General features: G+C 35.7%; 1 protein-coding gene across 4 annotated transcripts in view; it reads right to left on the bottom strand.

Annotated features, from left to right (window-relative positions):
• The window catches only part of HELZ (helicase with zinc finger), a 114072-nt gene that overhangs the window by 64548 nt on the left and 33752 nt on the right, over nt 1-15772 (bottom strand). For all 4 annotated transcript variants that reach the window (XM_087826309.1, XM_087826310.1, XM_016204721.2 and 1 more), the window contains 5 exons: nt 13725-13776; nt 12301-12376; nt 10093-10291; nt 9532-9639; nt 8141-8438 (listed from right to left, as the gene is read on the bottom strand). In XM_087826309.1, the coding sequence (XP_087682435.1) occupies nt 8141-8438; nt 9532-9639; nt 10093-10291; nt 12301-12376; nt 13725-13776 (733 nt within the window). The remainder of the gene's footprint in view (nt 1-8140; nt 8439-9531; nt 9640-10092; nt 10292-12300; nt 12377-13724; nt 13777-15772) is intronic.

Below are 15772 nucleotides of genomic sequence, written 5' to 3'. Positions count from 1 at the left end.
TTAGCTTCCAAAGTACAAAGACAGGTTATCCTGTGCTATCTTTGAAATCAGAGCATAACGCACAATCACTATGTTTTGCTTAATGAGAGATTTTGCTACATTAAATGCTATATATAAATTATAAACATATAGTCATCCACCAAGAAAAATTGCTCATTAGAAAATAGCTTATCCTAATATCTTAGAAAGATTAAAATGTAAAGGCCCTAATTTAAATGTAAAAGTGTAATAAAATTTTAAAAAAGCAATTGCCCTAATTTCTAACCTTTGCTCCATAAAAAAGCATACTTTATTACATACCAGTTTTATTATTTCTCAAATGGCAACACAAATATAACTATAGTCATCCAGCTCTAACGATAATCTACATATTGAAAATTTGCATTTTTAAAATACTCTGGATAAGACAATGCTGGACTGTTTTTGCAGTAGCTTCATAAGTACAGTTGACCCTGAACAAGGGTTTGAACTGTGCAAGTCCACTTATACACAGATTTTTTTTCAATAAGTACTATAAATTTGTTTTCTCTTCCTTATGATTTTCCTAGTAACATTTTATTTTCTCTAGCTTACTTTAAGAATACAGTATATACTATATATACAAATTATGTGCTAATCGACTTTTTGTTATAGGTAAGGCTTCTGCTCCACAGTAGGCTATTAGTAGGTAAGTTTTTGGGAAGCCAAACGTTATATGCAGATTTTCAACAGCACGGGTCAGTGCGCTTAACCCCTACATTGTTCAAGGACCAACTGCATAAGTTTCATAAAGTAGACTAACCACACTTTCTCCCTAAATCACTCTAAAATTGGGCCCTGCCTACTATTCATTAAATCATAGCTACAAAAAATACATGTAAATTATACAAATGCCCACATTGCTAAAACCTATTTACCATCACTAAAGATCAGATTCTAATTACTATCAAAATAGCAGGATGTACATAATTTTCTTCCTTAATTCAAAAGTCAAAAAGAGAAACTGCAAGGGGTACAGTGCCAAACCAAATAACCAATTTTTAAAAATATTTTTAAAGGATGTTTTATTTTTAATATATATATATTTTTAAATATATCTTTATTGATTTCAGAGAGAGGAAAGGAGAGGGAGAGAGAGAGAGAAACACCAATAATGAGAGAGTCATTGATCGGCTGCCTAGTCTGCAACCAGGGCATGTGCCCTGACCAGGAATCGAACCCCGATTGCCTGGATCCTAGGTTGACGCTCAACTGCTGAGCCACACCCAGACGGGCAATATATCTTTATTGATTTCAGAGAGAGGAAGGAAGAGGGGAGAGGGAGAGAGAGAAACATCAATGATGAGAGAGCCATTGATCGGCTGCCTCCTGCATGCCCCCTGCTGGGGATCGAGCCTGCAACCCGGGCATGTGCCCTGACGGGAATTGAACCTCGATCTCCTGGATCCTAGGTCGATGCTCAACCGCTGAGCCATGCCCGGCCTGGCTAAAAATATTTTTAAAAACTAAACTCTATGTAATATTGAATAATCTATTTAATAGGAAATAAACTAACTACCCTTTGGGGTGGGGAATTACAGTTCACAATTTTATTTTAAATAAGAAATTGATTCAGACTATGCCTAGATCATTATTATGTTCATATTATTTAAAAAGTCACTAGTTGTTCCCAATATTTAAGTAACTGGGATAATAACAAACTTAAAACAGTATAGCTTTCCTTTAAAAAAGCTTTTTGTATCACCTATTTAATATGCAAAGCAGATTATACAGAAAGTCATTCTACTCTGGGCTAGAAGTAATTAGGCTTTTTTGAAAAAGTGGCGTGAGAAATAATTTTTTTTCTCATTTTATCTATGTAATGCCACGATTCCCACCCTGTATTTATTAAATTCTTAAAGTCAGTATCTTCAAGCAGAGAGCACAATTTCAAAACAATTCCCAAACAATTAAATTTTATTCCTTTTTTTTTTTTTTTTAATGACTGTAAATATAATACAGAGAGGAAGGAGGAGCTGGGGGAGCAGAGAGAATCTTGAAAAAAATCTGTGGGTGCCAGCATCAAAGAGTCTACAAACCACTGATCTCAGTCAAAAACTGGCCAGTGACTACTAAGGATATATTTTGCAAAAAACACCTCTCTTTCCCTACTTCATCTGAACTTGGGACAAACTTCTGCCTGCAATCCTCTCACTTGAAAGCAGCAGCTTATTAACCCTGTTTAATTACCCGCCTAACTCACAGTGCTGAGAGGTTATTAAGGTCTTAAGAGTTCCCCTTTAAATAGAGGAGGGAGATGAGGTCCCTACATGGGGACTGGATGGGACTACTATTCGGGCTCATTTCACCCCCACTGGCAGTGCATGGGTATCTGCTAACATCTAACCCAGACATATGCGGTTCATCCTTGGTAAGACTGTCCTGCAACCTAGATTAGGCTAAAATGAAAAACACTCTGGAAAGATGAGAAGTGAACAGCTTAGGGTCCATATGCATAAAACCAAGCAGGGAGAGTTTAACAGTGACTTATTAACCAACTCCTGCAATAATAAATCTTCTAGCAAACCTGACAGAAATTACACACCTATGGAATTTGTTACCCTGAGTGGTGGTAGGTAGACGCTATCAATGTATTTTAAGAGAAATTTCTAAGCAAAAGTTAAAGATAATTAGAACACACTTAGTTTTTTAAAGATAACATAAGTGAAGAGCTGCTACTGTCAAAACAGAATTCGAAGTTGGAATAACTAGTCTGACACAAGATACGCTTCCCAACTTCCCTTGACTCTGATTACTGAGAACCGCAGGGCTCTCATTTCAGCCACATAGTTACTATTCGAATGAAGCATCCAAAGGGTTGATTTGTTTCAGTCCAGAGCCGGCTTGAAAACGTCCTTAACAGGACCTGGAGAGTGGATAAGAAGGAAGGAGGGAGGGAGGGAAAATCCAGTGTTGGACAGCACAAGGGCCACACAAAGCAGCATGCAATAGATGCAGGTTAAATACGGAATCTGTTAAAACCAGCTATATTTATCCAGGGCATAGAGACTACGATGAAGTGTTTCCTAATTCCAGAACCAGGTAGCACACTCTTATCCTCAGAAAACATTTTTGTCTGTGGCTTTACAAGTCTTGACCACCCAAATTAACAATAAAGTAAAATCTAAAAGTAATCCCAAACTACCACTTAAACTATCCATTTCAACACTGTTCTTTTCACCAAAACTGCTACATAGAAGATGAACACTGCTCAGCTTTTTTATGATGACCCTCCCTAATTTTCCATCTCTTTACAAAGCTAATAAAAAGTTAAAACAGGAAAGTAACAGCATAGGAGTATCTCATACTTTTTACATGCTTCCACTCAGTTACATTTATCTTTTATTTACAAGTATACAGTTCTTAAAATCTATTTTATTGCTTTCTTACAACATAATATTAAGTGTTATGTATTTAATATATATAACATGTTCTTAATTTACCTACTACTTTGGCAGTTGGAGATCATTTTAAGCTCATACTAAATTTTAATGTTAGTGTTAACATGCTCTACTAGACACAAGGTAGAGAAATGTGTGATACCAAATTTCCAAATTTAAATATAAGAATTAATCTTCAACATGTAGCTTTCAGATATTCAAAGCAGAATTCCAAATCAATTTTGTCCAGAAAAAATTTTCTGATACTCAAAGTTGCGGTATAAAGCGTAAATGCAGTTTGTTTTCTAAGCAAGGGAAAGACTCACTAACTTCCTTCTTTTGTAGATGTCTTTTACCACACATTTTTGAGAAGCACGTCTTTAATCCAAAAAAAGTTTTTAGAACATACTGTATCCTTTTCTGAACCTGGATGGCACCAAAAAGGGGAAAACACTGAAAAAAAACAAATTTAAAGTTATGTTTTACAGTTTGCAGGACTGCCAAACAATGACTAAAGGGGGGCAAAATTCATTCATGACCTGCAAACAAAAAGGGTTTGGATGCTTCATGTAAAAACCTGTAAAAAACCTGTGGAGATTTTTCCATTCAAATTTGAATCAACTAAGGTAAGTAGGCTTTTTAGTTCAATAATGAACAATAAATGAGAAATGCTTGCCATGTAACTTGATTCTTAAGTTTCAAGGAGTAATGAATGCACTAATGTAACTAAACTAAGTTCCATGATCAAATCAGTCTGACAAACACTGAGCCTTTAATTACCAAGGTGCAGTGTGAATCTCTGAGGGAAAATAAAGCATGCACTGCTTCCAAATGTATCTGGACAAGGAACCCTTTACCTGTTATTAATGTGTATAGCCCCTATTAATTTCTGTGGAACAGTTTTGGAAACGTGGAGCTAAAAGATGATCCACCATGGCCCAAATTTATAAACTTATGAGAGAGAAATATGTTTCCAGCATTAATTAAGAACAAAAACTTAAACAATAGCCAGCCAAGTGGAAAAAGTAACAGAAATATTTCCTACTCAAATTCTAGTTTCACATCATCACTGCATTTCTGTGTGTGTAGAAACCAAATTATATTGTGATAACTTACAATGTTATCAAAATTGTATGGAAACATAATAAAGCCCAGACCTAACCCAGTTCCCCAATTCCCAGCTGCATTTGGCCAATTTATACATGAAATAAATTGTATAATATAATAAATTGTATAATATACTTTTCTCCTAATTCTAGGCCAAGGAAGATCAAATAATGAACTGGCTGAGGCTCGAGGTGAAATTAGCCAGATTGTCAGTTACACTGTCATCAACTTAACAAAGAAGGTCTCTTGCTCTCAATGTATCTGAATGTTACCCACACAAATATTTCAGGAAAAGATAAAAATGGGAGACTCCCGTTTTACATTTTGATTATTTCAGGATGTTTTATAAAGTTGTGATTCCACATAAACAATCTTTTGCCCTCAATTTTTTTGCTGACAAGCGCTCTGCTATAATAGCTTTAAAAAAAAACAAAAACAAAAAAAAAACCACTAACTAGTAATAAGATAGACGCAGGAAACAAATATTACTGTTTATAGTCTACTTTCATTTCTCCAAAATTCTGTTGGGACTCTGTACACAGTCACACTGAAACCAATATAGTCCCACAATAAAAAATTTAAGAACTTATCAAAAACATGAAGATATTCAATGACATGAATTTTAACGGTATAAAAAAATATCTGACAAAGAACTAAAAATTAGCATAACAGGTCAGCTAATGTAAGTAATGACAAAATAATCAACCAAATGTCATCTAGCTTGCCTAAACCTAGATTTTAGTTTTCCTTTTTATAATGTTAAAATCTCTTATCATAAAATGTATTTTGCACATTTTATAGTGTTCTCTTGTAATACTTATTTTTCCTGTCCTTGAAAAACAAATTTCACTATGTGAAACTATTCTAACAACATACCCAAATTAGTTGAAGAAAATGCTTCACACTTTTTTCAATTATTTCCCATAACATAACTATGTAGAAGTAAAACCTTGTTTAAAAGAAATTAGGCAAAGATGTCAAACTGCAAAGAGGTCACCTGATAAAAGATGTATTATTATTAAAAAGGAGGGTATAGTATTGGTTCCAAATGGGAGGATATCCTTGTCTGTATTAATTCCCTCTACCATATCTGAACGAAATATATAAAATTTTGTTTTCAAACTGATATACATTAGAAACATCAGAAATAAGACTTTATTTCTTCCAGCTACCACCCTCAAAATATCGGTCATTTTGGACAACTTCTCTTCCAACCCCTATATTGTTTTCTCTTGCCAAGATCAGAAGGTGCTGTGGCCTTAATGACTTTGTTCTTCATCTCTGCTTTTTTAGTCCCTCTGCTAGTACGTCTCAGTCCTCATTTTAAAAAAAAATCGCCAGGCCGGGCATGGCTCAGCGGTTGAGCATCGACCTAGGATCCAGGAGATCGAGGTTCAATTCCCGTCAGGGCACATGCCCAGGTGGCGGACTCGATCCTTAGCAGGGGGCATGGAGGAGGCAGCCCATCTGACTCTCTCATCACTGACGTTTCAACTCTCTCTCTCCCCCTCCCTTCCTCTCTCTGAAATCAATAAAGATATATTTTTTAAAAAATCATCCTCTTCTCTTACTACTTTCTTCATTCAGTTTATAACAAGGAATTATCCTAATCATAGCTAATAATAAAAATAATAGCTACAGTTTACTAAACGCTTACTATGTGCCAGATATTATGCAAGGCTCATTTCTAATTCTCACGATAATCCTCTAAGACAGGAATTTCTAGCCCCATTTACAGATGCTCCACATGAAGCTCAGAGGTGGTAAGTACTCTGCCAAGGGTCACACAGGTAATAAGTAGAAAAGTGGGATTTGAATCCAGTTCTATTGGACTCTGAACTCTGTCTGCTGTTCTTTTCCTTCCTTTCTTTTTTTTTTTTGTCCACTGCTCTTTTTCTCCAACTAGAAAAGTAGAACACATTTGAGAAAAAGTAGCCAACGTCCCCTCAACCTCTCAAGTCCATGAGGGTGCCTGAAATCCTCTTCAGACATTTCACACTTTATAGTATTAAATAGGCTTTTGCTAAGTAGTACAGTTTCTTGACAATACAAACTATTTCTATGAGAAATGAGTCATGAATTACAATCCACCAATCTAAAATACAACCCACATGTAAGCCAAAACATATTTTCAGAGTTCTATTTGAGGAAGGGATACATATTGGTCTCTCTTGATGATTTAAATCTCCTTATGAATGAAAAAGGGTGCTTCTTAGTTGTCTCAAGTTCTAGTCTCTAAAAACAATGTACCAGTACAGGAACAGGCAAACCACGGCATGCCAGACAAATCCAGCCTGCTGTTTTTGAAAATAAAGTTTTATCGGAATACAGTTATGCCCATTCACTTACATATTGTCTACAGCTGCTTTGTCACTACAACGCAGAGCTGAGTAATTGCAACAGAGATCATCTGCCCTACAACACAAAGTATTATCTGGCCTTTTACAGAAAAAATTTATATTGGTAAATATAAACCAAATATTTTCACTTTGTCAATTATCACATCTGCTTGGCTATGGGAAATAACATTCTTATTTCAAAGAGTACTAAGATGACAGATACAGAATACAACAAAATAAAAATAAGTAAAAGAAATTAGAGTAAGTGAGAAATCAGGGTAAAATGAGTCTGGGGAATAATATTAACATATATACAACAAAGTAATGCCTAACTGTTCAATTTGGACACAAATGTTGCTTTAACCTTACCAGCAGCTAAAGTACAGAAGGAGACAGAACCAGTTCTACAAGTTCACTACATCCAAAATGCTGAAGCCTATCAGTTGCTCAAGAAAAAAACCAAACAACTTTCAGTTTTTTTAAATGGGACAGTGTGGTACAAAGGAAAAAACATCCTCCCCAACATGCTGAGTTCCAGTCGATACAAAAGCAAGTTTTGTACAGCTCTGCTATATGAAGTGTTTGTTAAACACTCACTGTTCCTTAAATAAAATGAAGCACCTATATAGCCAACCAAACGCCAAAGAAATGTAAGCTGACGTGACCTTTCCTTGTCCTTTTGGATCCTGGCATAAAACTTAGGTATATGCAGCAATATGGCCACGTACAAGGAAAGTCACCATCTCCTACAGGTGCCTACATGTTGAAACCAGGGACGTCTTCCCAAGGACACAGAGCAGACTCTATTAAAGGAGCCTGGGTCTCCTTTAAACTAGTGAATGTATAAAACCAACTTATGAAAGCTTATACTTAGGACTTTTCATTCAGAGATAATGCACTAATATCAAAATTAATTGGACAGTCGGACATGGAAACAGACACTGTAGGTGTACTCACAATTACCATTAAAATGATATTCTACCCAAACTGATATCAAAAGGCTTTACTGTGCTAAAATCATCTTACTTTAAAAAGGAAGTTGGTAGACCAAGGCAGACCTGATCATCTAGTTTGGGGAATCTCAAAGAGAGCTTTGCCTGATGACTGTATAGGGAGAAAGGGCATGTGAACCATTCTTCTCCTATTACACAGTAAGTGAGTCAATTACTTTGGGATCGTTTCTCCTTGTCATTCGCTCCCTATCCATGGAACATATGGGGCCAATACATATCTTTCAATGTTGCTACGATAGCGCCTTTTAATACATCATATCAGGGGAAAAAGTCTAAATATTACCTTCTGTAGAAGCTGCATCAATCATTACTCTTTGCATGAGTACTGGTTCCAATCCAAAGTCGAAAACTATGGTTTGGCGAAAAGTTCCAAATATTTCTGTGTTAAATGCTATCCCGACTTTATACACGTAATGATCTAATCCATTTTGGGCCATCTTTCCTCCTATCCATTCTTGACAGTTTTCTGGGACTTCTTGTGATACCTGGGTAGTACTATCTCCGGCAGATATTGCAATGATACTAAAATGAGGACGATGCGCATCATAAAGCAACGCTACACGACACAGCATTCTTGCAGGCTACAAGGAAGTTAAAATAATTCATTGAGTACAAGGGGGTGAAAATCCAATTGTAATTGGGCTCTTCAATGAAAATACTTCCATAAAGGACTTTTACTTTCCCATGCTTCTAAGATACTATGTTAAAAATACAAATTGTGCTCATAAGCCATTAAAGAAAAAAAAATCAGAATGGTTAAAAAAAATCTGTTGTTAAAATGATATATTTATGATGTTAATTACACCTCAATAAAGTTGAAATTTTTTTTAAGTGATATATTTATGCTACATCATTAGCTCTCCTTCTTTCTGGGATTATGTTCACCTTTCATTGTGGCAATGGCTATTACCCTGTATGACCATCGACCTCCAACTTTCCACACCCTTAGCCTAAAAAAGCTTTATCTAGCCTCAAGCAGGAAGTCTTCACAGCTGGGCAGTTACCCCTGAAAGTACTGGATTGGGTTCAAGGCTGAAGCTAAATGTTCCCAGATTTTTCATCCCAAGATGCAGATGGTACAGTGGAAGGAACACCACCAAAAAGTACACAAAATGTTTCCACTGCATATATTCACAGAAATTTTTACTTTGCTTCATCCTTAAAGTTTGAATATTTTAATTCAAGATGGGAAGCACTGTGAAACGTCTATTTAATATAATGCCATTATTACAAATAACCCCATTATTCAAATAACCCCATTATTACAGAATTTGTGATTTCATCAAATCAAATATAAAAATAAGTTGTCCTTGTTTTAAAATCTTAGAACTGCCAGATTAAACAATTCAATTTTTAAATAGTTAATTATAAGCCATGAACCCCATCCTACGTTCCAAGTTTGGAAGACAATATGTCAAAGACCTCTTTACCAAATAATAAATAAATAAGCAAACATCTAGAAAGATTTTATCTCAAAATCTAAAAAAAAAAAAAAAAATTGTACCTTTAATTATCAAAATACAGAAATACACATTAGCACAATATAGAACCTACATTAAAATGTACTTAGATTAAACATTTTCAATGATCTTTTAACAGAGAGATTTAAAGGTCAAAAAAAGCTTTAAGAAAACTGGGAAAAAATTCCATTATTTAAGTAGCTTAAATTCATACCTTACAGGTGAGAGCGAAGGTCCACGTCTGGTGAGACTTTTTGGTGTTGACAGTAACCGTCAAATCAGGATTGTGTTCAACCTTTACCCCTTCTATACATTCACTCAGCTGAAAGCAGAGAGCAAGGACTGTTATGCTTATTATTCCTAAAAGAACATACAAAACTTCTGGCACAGTAAGTAAATGTCAACAGTAAGATGTGATGGAACTGTTTACAAAGCAAGGTATCTTATACATTAATTTTCAATTCTTTGTATAAAAACAAAATACAATAAAGCTAAAATAAGAGACATAAGAAAACAAACAACAAAAAAATGGCAGTAAAAACTCCCTGAATAAAAATAATATAAATGCCTGCAAATCTCCAAACAAACAGCTTAGTTCTATGCTTTATTTTAGCAAATGGTTCTCCTTTTGCTACTAAACACACTTTATCAAGAATCAAGTTCTTCATATAGAGGATAATGAAATAAACCAAAATACAGCACAAATAAAGTCAAGACTAAAACAAGGTCATTATTTCAAACAAACAAACAAAAAAATGCAGTTTATTTTCCTCACCACTTTCTCAGGAGATAATGAATTCATCCACTTTTCTATCAAGGTTTCCATGTAACTGCCTGAGAACTGTTTATTCTCATTTTGCTGTTTCAATTTTATCAACCGTGAAGCATATCTTTTCTGCCATTCTGCTAGTTCTTCCTGGGAATGTGCTGAAGTACACTGGGCACCATACCTACAGATTCCTTGCTCTAAAAATCTAAGTAGAATAGGAAAGACTGTTTTATCATATACTTTGTTGGACCATTTAAAAAATAAACTTTCAGCATTTGCCCTCCAACTCTTCAACAACGAAAACAAAACTTAATCTCCTGAAAGGCCATATTTATCACACTGTCTTGCACAGAGGACGATGAGGAGGTTTACAGAACATTTACAACAGTTTGTCAAAACAGCAACTCCCCATATTAACTGGCCTTCTTTGGAATAAGGGGGTGCTAATAACTACCCCCCACCCACAAAAACCACCATTGAAAAGGTAGCTTCCTTCGTGATGTAACAACTCTATTAGACAATTTCTCTTAGAGCAGCATTTTTTACAGCAACACTGACATCAAGTGGATTCGTTTGTCAAACACAGGTATGCCCTACTTCCCAAAATGATATGACCTAAAGAAAATTTTCCACAAAGAATTTCATTCTGAATAAAACTTTAATATATCATTAAATTATCATTTTTAAGGCTTCTACTTTTCATCTTTACTCTTTTCTATATTACTATTACCTATATTTCATTGAAAATACTGGACTATATTAATTTGCTTGAAGTTTTAAATAAATTAAGAATACAAGTTTTATATTAGAATCACAATTCAGTAGATTAAATTCTTCAATAGGTAAATTCATAAGTGTTCACTTTAAAGGTTACAGAGTTAATGGTCTCTCAGCGTTTATGACTCAGAAAATTCAATTGACAATTCTGCAGTCAAAAACAGATAAAAATACAAGACTATGATCATTAATTTTTTTTAAGTTTCAAATACCCTCCAAAATTATTGGTCCAGCCAATTCTTAAATGACTGAAGCATAATAAAATAAAGTATCTTATGATAAAAATAAATAAAAATTAAACTATAAATAGCAAAATGGAGGTGTGATATTATATATCATAGGTAGTTTTTCAACTGGTAAAATATGGATAGTAAGAAATACAAAATGAACCACAGCACAATTTAAATTATCAAGTGGCTCACCCTTTTTGACAAGGTGAGTGTATATAAAGCTTTTCTTAATGATACATAAAGTACTTGAACTTAAATTATCCTATTTAAGTTCACTTATGCTTCATAAAACATGTTTAAAATTATGCATTTGTTTCTCTTAAGTATGTCTTAATGAGCCAAATATTTCTTTGTGTTTCTACTGCTTTGTTTTAAATTTTTCCCCTAAAAATTGAAGGTTGGATATTCTCTTTTGGACTATAAATTTTCTTACATTTCCTTTGCACAAGTGGATTGTGGTCTAACTCTCCTACAACAGGATTCCACCAGGATTTTCAAAATTCACTACTTAGTTTATTTGTACTATAAAATCAAATCTGATGTCTTAACTATGCAATCATCAAAACCATGTATCAAACTTCCTTCATTATCAAAAGTAATCTAGAGGAATGAGATTTTATATCTAAAATTCCACTAGTTACTAGCTCTTAGAAAAAGAACCAAAGAGTTCACCTTCTAAATGTGACTAATAATTCTTTCCACCTTAGTATATAATTATTAAGTTCTGAAAGGTTAGCCCTTCAAATATAAATTACTGAAATTCTATATAAGGATTACATGAAGATAACAGATTTTTTTAGAAAAGTTATTAAAATAATTCAACAATTCTTCATCTATTTTATCTTCTACTTCAGTTTATATAATTCCAATTACCATAACTTAGGTAAATTTCACATAAGCAAGAGACGAGCAACTAAATTCAGTCATAACAATCCAACTGGTATTATAAGAGACTTCCAAACAAGCCTTAACAGTCTCTGTTCATATCACTGTTTTTGCAATTAAAAGAAGACTCATCAATATGGCTTTGGCTTTTATTATTTAATGATAATGACCATTATGGCTTCTGTTTCAAATTGAAATAAACCATTTTACTCAATCATTACACTTCTTCCTTCACATATTCTCTTCTTTAAAAAAGTGAAGGATAATTAACTATCCTTTGATTAAAAACATGTCATGGGTTTAAAAAAAAAATTCACATTACCTTTTACACAAAGTATATTCCTCGCTGCTTGTGATTCCCCTAGGTGGTGGGCGGAAATGCCAACCATTACAAGATCCTAGAGAGTAATCAGGATATATAGTCTTATCATTTGAGGCTTGCTAATAATGCTGATATTTTAATGTGTAAGAAATTCTATAAACCCTCCACACACATCATCCCAGATGATGTAAAAAGAACATGATATACTTGCCTCTACCAAAAAAAGTAATTGACCAATCAAATGAGTTAAATGAACCATATGTAACTTAAAAATCACTGAAGAAGCAGTTACCAAGCAGCTAAATCAAATCTATGACCCTGACTATCCTAGCAACAGATGGGCATATTTCCAGTGCAGTCTCTTTTCAAACAACTAAAGGGGGGGATATTGGCAGGCTTGTCATTTCTTAAGTATGAGATGTGTCTCTATTAGGAATACTTCAGGAATGAGAAAATTATGCATCCTGGAAGTAAACTTTATAGAACAAATCCCAACACTGCATACTGGGTGAGAAGTTCCACACTACCACCCATGTTCCTCAGGATTTGTCTGACACATGTCACTGCATAAAGTAATCCTTTTTTACAACTAAAATAAAGTTCAAAAAGTTTAATTCTAAGGTAGGAGTTAAAAAAATGACATCTGTTTACATCTGAATGAGCTTTGATTCATTCTGAATATAATAAGCCAGGGAAAATAGGGCTTAAGAGAAAAAAGACTAGTGTTACAGAGGCTGAGCAGCAACAGGTTTTTAAGGACCTTACAGCCATTTTCTATTCCCTCACAAGTTACTGTGCCTCCCTGCCCCCACCAAAAAATAAAGATATTCAGCCAACTTGAATTGAAAGCTGGATTTCATCCCTTACTAGCTGTATGACTTGGGAAATTACTGAACTTTAATAAATATCAGTCATCAGATGGAGAAGGGCTCTAAGAAGTCAGTACACATTTTGTGAAAGCCGCTACAGCAGTACACAGTATCCAGCGACATGCAGTGAATGCTGGTCTCTCTTCCCTTTCCTCGGGCAAGAGCAGATTTTAATGGTAGCAGGAACAACTCAGTTTACAGATCAGAACTTCCAAAAAGTCATATTCGTACTAGTCTGGGATAGAGGGAGGAAAAAGACTTCCCCTTCTAAGGATTGCTAAGAATGAGTTTTAAATGTTGAACTACATGGAGGCAAGAAAATGAAAGAGATGGCTCCAGAGTTACCTCGTACAACCGTTACTCCATTATTCTAAGAAAAGGGGACAGTGAAAAAATTGCTTTCACCCACGCCTATTTTTTTAAATTTCTTATATTTTTATATTCCTCCTACACCTCCACTCCATGTACTATTACTCAGTAAATTTCTCCCAATAATCAATAAAAAAGCAATGTCCAGAATCACAGCTCCTAGAAGTTACACAGTTTGGTACTTACCCTCTTCTAAATCTTCCATGTGATATCCAGAGAGGACGTTACTAGTTGCTGTCTGCAATTTTTCAAATGAAAGATATTTTTATCATAAGAAATACCCAGTTATGTTGAATTAAACTTGGACATTTTTAATATTTTTTAAAGCTTGAGTTTGAATACTTAGAAAATTTTAACATTAATATCTCAAATATTTTTGCTCTTTGCTTTATGTTAAACTATATTTAAGCACAGAAAAGAAGTACTTGTATGGCCCTCATTAAGGAAGCTGACAGAGATTTCCTACATAAAAATTACCTGGTAGCAAAAGAAGAGACATCTAAGTCCCCAGTCCTGAACCCCGCAGAGCAGCGCCTTCCATCCACTTACTCATTTCACTCTTCTCTTCCTAACACTTACAGAATGACCAGGTAGCGAGGTGCCTTTTCACCTGTATCAAGTGAAAGGCCACCACTTGGGGGCCTGGGAGCACATCCTGCCAAGTCCCCCTCACTCTGGGATGAGCCCTTCTCCACAATGGAGACCACGGCAGGGACCCACTCACTCTGACTTCCTGGTTTTCTTGACTCCCTTGGTGCAGATAAATCCCCAATGTGTCCCTTTGGTTCTAACTTTAAGCTCTACACCCACAATTCCAACTGAGTGCCAGCTACAGCACTTTCTATTAATTATTCTACAGCATTTTACATGCTGGATCACTGTCAGCCATGTTAGCAGCCTGCCACCGCCCCTTTGCATCCCGCCCCTCACAGGGGATCTGGCACATGCTGGGTACTCAGTAAATGGTGGATGAACGGCTGGATGCACTTCGAACACAAGATGCCCAAAACAAAATACATCAACTTTACTGCAAATCTCATTGTCTTTCACTGCTCCTCATCTCAAGTTCATAGGCTCATCTTCCCCCAAAAGAGCAAGGCTGAAATTATGAAAAACCATCTCGAACTCCTCCCGCTTCCGCCCTGCTGAGTACTCTCCAAATGCTGCCCAACCAGATGGAGAATGTGTCTTACAGTCTCTACTCCCACTGCCACTGTCCTAGGTAAGGCCCTCCTGACTACTTCTCTCATCTATCCTTGAACCAACTGCCGATCTTACCCTGCACCAAGTCACCTCTGGGTCTTCATTTAGCTACCCCCACCCTTTGACCTCAGTTCCCCCACTTCTGTCTCCCTAGTTTCCCTGCAGGGTGCTCACCTCTCCTTTCCCAGCCTGTACTTCCATTACAGCACTTACTAACCACAGGCTGCCCTGGGGTCACAGTAGCAGTGCATCTTGGACTGGCCCACCACACTGATTTTCATTAAGCTCAGCTTTCCAAAACCCACACAACCTTGAGCAGCACAGGTGCACAGTAAATGCTGAGCTGAATCAGGAGGAGGAAAGGGTATCCCAGGTGAAATGTGGAATGTCTTGTACCACAGAAAGAGTGTCATTAATGCTAATTGGGTATAACTGAAACAATAATATCACCATAATTCACATGTTGTTAATTAAATTGGACTTTTGAGGTTGGGCTGGAACTAAATCACTATAATAACTCTACTGGAAAATGCCTTCTTATTCTCACACTGCTTACTAATAAGTTTTTAAAGACAATCCATTCTTTTTGTAAAATGAGGACAGCATCTAAGAAACTAACAAATCAGTTGTAATTGTTCACATTACAAGGATTCTATGCTCACAAAAAAAGACGCATCAAAAGATCTCCTTAAATTGTATAAGCAAGCTTTAAATGCCATAGTCCTACACTAGCCCTTAAAAATTTATTCCATCTACACATAATGTATAAATATAAAAGCCAAAATTTTACTTCAAGTATGAATTTAAAGTATCTCCTCTAAAAATTTTATCAGAATAAATTTATCAGCCCTGGCCAGTTTGGCTCAGTGGTTAGAGCGTCAGCCAACAGACCAAAGGGTTCCCAGTTAGATTCCGGTCAAGGGCCTGCATACCTCAGTTGCGGGCTCGATCCCGGGCCCTGGTTGGGGCATGTTCTGGGGGCAACCAATTGATGTGTCTCTCTCACATCGATGTTTCTCCCTCCCCCCCCC

The sequence above is a fragment of the Miniopterus natalensis genome, chromosome 17, assembly GCF_054644295.1.
Source record: "Miniopterus natalensis isolate mMinNat1 chromosome 17, mMinNat1.hap1, whole genome shotgun sequence".
NCBI classification, from domain to species: Eukaryota; Metazoa; Chordata; class Mammalia; order Chiroptera; family Miniopteridae; genus Miniopterus; species Miniopterus natalensis.
The sequence above is the reverse complement of the archived record's forward strand: the minus strand, read 5'-3'. Positions and strand labels throughout refer to the sequence as shown.